The following is a 4,516-nucleotide window of genomic DNA, read 5'->3' as shown; positions in this document are numbered from 1 at the left end:
GGGGATAGGGAGAGGGTGACAGGGATAGGGAGATGAAAGTCAGCATTGCCGATGGCGAGGAAGGCTTAACGTTGTGTTGTTCTCCATCGGGAGACTGTTGGAGTCCAGGGGCAGGGATGTCTCGCTGTGGCTGTACAGGGGGCAAGGCAGACCCCTGAGGGAGCTGTATTGAGGTCTCTGTATCTAAGGAAGGATGGTTCTGGTTACAGAGGAAGACTGAGTCCTGGGGCGGACATAGGGAGAGAGACCAGATCGGTTAGGGACTATATTCACCGGAGTTTTTAGAAGAACAAGGATGGGGATCTGATAGAAACCTACAAAATTCCAACAGGCGCAGGGGGTGGTGGGTGTGTGGAAGCGCAGGAAGAAAGTTTCCGATGACCTACTGGGGAAGACCAGAACCAGGAGGGGGGGGGTCACTGTCTTAAGGAGATGGGATAGGACTCAGACGGGGAGAAATGTCTTCCCCCAGAGAGTAGGGGAGCCTGTGAGATTCTCTGTCACAGAAAGCGGTCAGGGCCAGAACACAGAATGTTTTCAGGAAAGAGTTGAATAAACGAGCTTTAGGGGGAAAGCGGGGAACAGGGGACTGGCTTAGACGTCAGCTGCTATCCTATTGAAAGGTGGAACAGTATCATGGGGCCATATGGCCTACACCTACTCCTACCTTCCTACAACTGGGTGCCTCGTCAGGCTTTTGGGGCGCAGGGTTGAATCAGGGAGTGAAATGTTTGCGAGTCCCTTTAAGTGGTTCGAGTCCTGGGCCACTCTGTGTCAGCAAAATGTTGGGAACTATTGAATTGGACTCTCAGAATAGAACAGGGTCCATTCCAGAGAGAGAGAGACAGAGACAGAGAGAGAGAGAGTGTGGAAGCAGGTCAGCTGAAAAGCAAGGCCCAATTTGATCTTAAACATCAGGGATCCACGTTCTGGGACCCCCTTTGCCCCCTGCCTCTCACACAGCGTAGTGGGGGTGTGCTGCGAGTCATGAAGACTGAGGATTTTATGACGGTCAACCTGGAGGGGCAAACCCCAGAACCCGAGGGCAGGAGGGAGCTGAGACCGGAACCCCCGACCCCCACCGGCTCCTCCGACAAAGAGGACAGAGACCCCACGGGGATGAATCAGCACCTCAAGGTACCCGGGGTGGGGGGGCTCGAGCTCAAGGCGTCTGAGGTGAGGGTGTGTGGGGAGGGGGGGGTCGATCTGCCCCACTGTGGGTGAGCTGAGGCTGCGGGGGGAGTGAGGGAATTGGGATTGGGGGAGGGAGTGGAGGAGATAGACGGCCAACTGGGTTAGAGGAGGTTTTGGGTGACACATGGATCACGCTGATCGCACATGGGATCATAAATGGGGATTCGTGTGGGATCGCACATGGGGATCTGGGTGGGATCGCACATGGGGATCTGGGCGGGATCGCACATGTGTACCTGGGTGGGATTGCACATGGGGATCTGGGTGGGATTGCACATGGAGATCTGGGTGGGATCACTCCAGGGGTCTATGTGTGATCACTCCAGGGATCTATGTGTGATCACCCCGGGCATCTGTGTATGATAACACATAGAGACCTGTGCGAGATCACACTTGGAGATCCACATCTGATCAAAACTGGGATCCATGTGAGATCACACTTGGGGATCTATGTGGAATCACATTTGAAGCACTGTGGGGGGCAATGGCCTAGTGGTATTATCACTGGGCTGTTAATACAGAGATCCAGGTAACATTCTGGGGATAGTGGACTGACCTATCCCCTTCCTAACTCCCTACCTACACTCACCTTTCCTGGCTCCATCCCCGCCTCTTCGACCTGTTTGTTTCCTCTCCACCTATCCTCTCCTCTATCCCTCTTCTATCCGCCTCCCACTCTCTCCCTATTTATTTCAAAACCCCCTTCCCCTCCCCCTTTTCTGATGAAGGGTCTAGGCCCGCAACGTCAGCCTCTCTGCTCCTATGATGCTGCTTGGCCTGCTGTGTTCATCCAGCCCTGCACCTTGTTGTCTAACATTCTGGGGACCCGGGTTTGAATCCCGCCAGGGCAGATGGTGGAATTTGAATTCAATAAATATCTGGAATTAAGAATCTAATGATGAACGTGAATCCATTGTCGATTGTTAGAAAAACCCATCTGGTTCACTAATGCCCTTTAGGGAAGGAAACTGCCATCCTTACCTGGTCTGGCCTACATGTGACTCCAGACCCACAGCAAAGTGGTTGACTCTGAACTGCCGTCTGGGGCAATTAGGGATGGGCAATAAATGCTGCCTGGCCAGCGACACCCTCATCCCGTGAATGAATGAAGGAAAGGATCACAATGGGGGATCCTGTGGGCAGCACGCTCGAGGAACGCGCATGGAGACGCTGCGAGATTCCAATTGGTTCTGAGCCAGCGTGTCCCTGAACAGGAGGTAGCCTTGTTCTGCTGTATCCACACCCCCCAGAACCTCAGGGAGGCGAGGGGACAGGGAGGAATAGCTGCCAAAGGCAACAGGGGCAAAGGCGATGAGGTGGAGTGGGAGAGAAGGGTAAAGGACATGAATGGAGTCTTTGCTGAAGAGGCTGGATCTGAGATATCTCTGTTCCTGTTGCAGGTGGATTTCCCAGAGGTTATTGCTGAATCCTCCATTGCTCCCAGGTCCGACCGTGTCTGGGCCTGGAGTCATGTCGGATTCGAGGTCTGCAAGCTGTGGAGTTATCGTATCATTTCTCTGCTCTGTGCCATTCCTGCCTCCACTCTCACCGGCTGCCTCTTCTCCTTCGTCACTTGTCTACACATATGGTGAGTGTTTGTGACAGGGAGATCAGGCCCGAAGGCCCGTGGGGCAAGGAGATCAGGCCCAAGGGCCCCAAGGTGCGGGGAGACCAGGTCCGAGACCAGGCCAGAGAGCCTCAGGGTGCGGGGACACCAGGTCCGAGACCAGGCCCGAGGGCCCCATGGTGCGGGGAGACCAGGTCCGAGACCAGGCCCGAGGGCCTCATGGTGGGGGGAGACCAGGCCTGAGGCCCCCACGGTACAGGGAGACCAGGCCCAAGGCCTCATAGTGCAAGGAGACCAGGCCTGAGGCCCCGACGGTGCAGGGAGACCAGGCCCAAGGCCTCACAGTGCAGGGAGACCAGGGGCTGGTCCGAGACCACACGTTGGAAGTTGAGGGGATGTTTCCAGGGTAGTGATTGGGAGTTTAGAACGTAGGGAGGGTGAGGCTGCTATGGGGTTGGTGGATGTGTCAGAAGTGGTCAAGCTGAATTGGATAAACATCACACTGATCCCTTCTCTCTCCTGTTTCTAGGTGCCTGCTGCCTTGTGTGAGGGTCTGTCTCCTCTGTCGGCCTACCTGCCAGAAGGTCTGCCACAGCCTGATGGACATCATTGTCAGCCCAGTCTGTACCAGCGTGGGCCGCTGTTTCCGGAGAGTTCATCTTATTGTGGCCAGATACTAGTTCCACTCCCTCCCCACACATCCAGCCTGAGGCCTGTGCCTGCTGTCCCAGACCTTGGGTCCATATCTGCTCTCCCAAGGCCATACCTGCTCTAACAGGCCCAAGGCCCACATTCCCCTCAACAAGTGCCAGATCCCATCCTCTCACTCAATCCCAAACCACAGGCATCAGTCCCAAGCTCACACTCCTTCTCCCAGACTCCAGGACCATACCCACCCTCCCAGGGCCCCTATCCGCTCTCTCAGGCCCCCTACCCGCTCTCCCAGGTCTCAGGCCAGTGTCCCCCTCGACAGGCCCAGGTCTCCCACTCTCGCACTCGGGCCTGTTCCTCTTCTCCCAGGGCCCAACATCCCCCTTGTCCAGCTCTGAACCACTGGAGGCCTGGGGAGGAATCCGGGGACCGTCAGGCTGAGTTAGGTTCCCCCCTCTCTCTCGGTGGTTGGAGGATGGGTATCTGGGAGTTAGTGAGAGGGCGAGATCAGCCAACTGAGTGCCGACTGCGACAGGCAGCGGGGTTTGGAGCTCGGGAGTAGGTCTCTCAGTGGTCAAGCTGACCCGTACACCTCAGGCCCCACCTCTGGCCACAGCAGACAGAGACAGGTCAGAACGGGGCCGGAGTGTGAGGATGGGAAGTGAAATTAAGAACAGGATGAGAAGACAATGAGCCCTCTGATTTAATGTTGACATTTCACAGCAATTCTCCACCGTCCCTGATAAACTCAGTCCAGGCAGTCTCCGATAGGGAATCTGGACTGGTGTCAGGATCCAGAGGTGATCCCCTGGACTTGGTCCCGCTCCATCATTCAGAACCTCCTACTCCCACCTTCCATTACATCATCCAAATCCAACTCCACCGTATGGGGTCCCGTTCATCCAAACCATCCTCCGGCCCCCTACACCCCCTCCACATCTCCGTCGCATCCTCCGGCCCCCTACACCCCCTCCACATCTCCGTCGCATCCTCCGGCCCCCTACACCCCCTCCACATCTCCGTCGCATCCTCCGGCCCCCTACACCCCCTCCACATCTCCGTCGCATCCTCCGGCCCCCTACACCCCCTCCACATCTCCGTCGC

The 4,516-nt window shown here is 56.5% G+C and overlaps 1 protein-coding gene across 1 annotated transcript; it reads left to right on the top strand.

Moving 5' to 3' along the window:
* Positions 1 to 58: 58 nt before the first annotated feature.
* On the top strand, positions 59 to 4,341 carry LOC109923579 (caveolin-2-like). The gene is made up of 3 exons (XM_020523619.2): positions 59 to 1,137; positions 2,595 to 2,782; positions 3,291 to 4,341. The coding sequence occupies exons 1-3, from the start codon at positions 988 to 990 to the stop codon at positions 3,439 to 3,441; spliced, it is 489 nt and encodes a 162-aa protein (XP_020379208.2). The 5' UTR covers positions 59 to 987; the 3' UTR covers positions 3,442 to 4,341.
* The last annotated feature ends 175 nt before the right edge of the window (positions 4,342 to 4,516 follow it).

The sequence above is a fragment of the Rhincodon typus genome, unplaced genomic scaffold, assembly GCF_021869965.1.
Source record: "Rhincodon typus isolate 14 unplaced genomic scaffold, sRhiTyp1.1 hic_rhity00005477, whole genome shotgun sequence".
Classification (NCBI taxonomy): domain Eukaryota; kingdom Metazoa; phylum Chordata; class Chondrichthyes; order Orectolobiformes; family Rhincodontidae; genus Rhincodon; species Rhincodon typus.
Note: the sequence above shows the minus strand (reverse complement) of the source record. Positions and strands in the feature narration are given on the sequence as shown.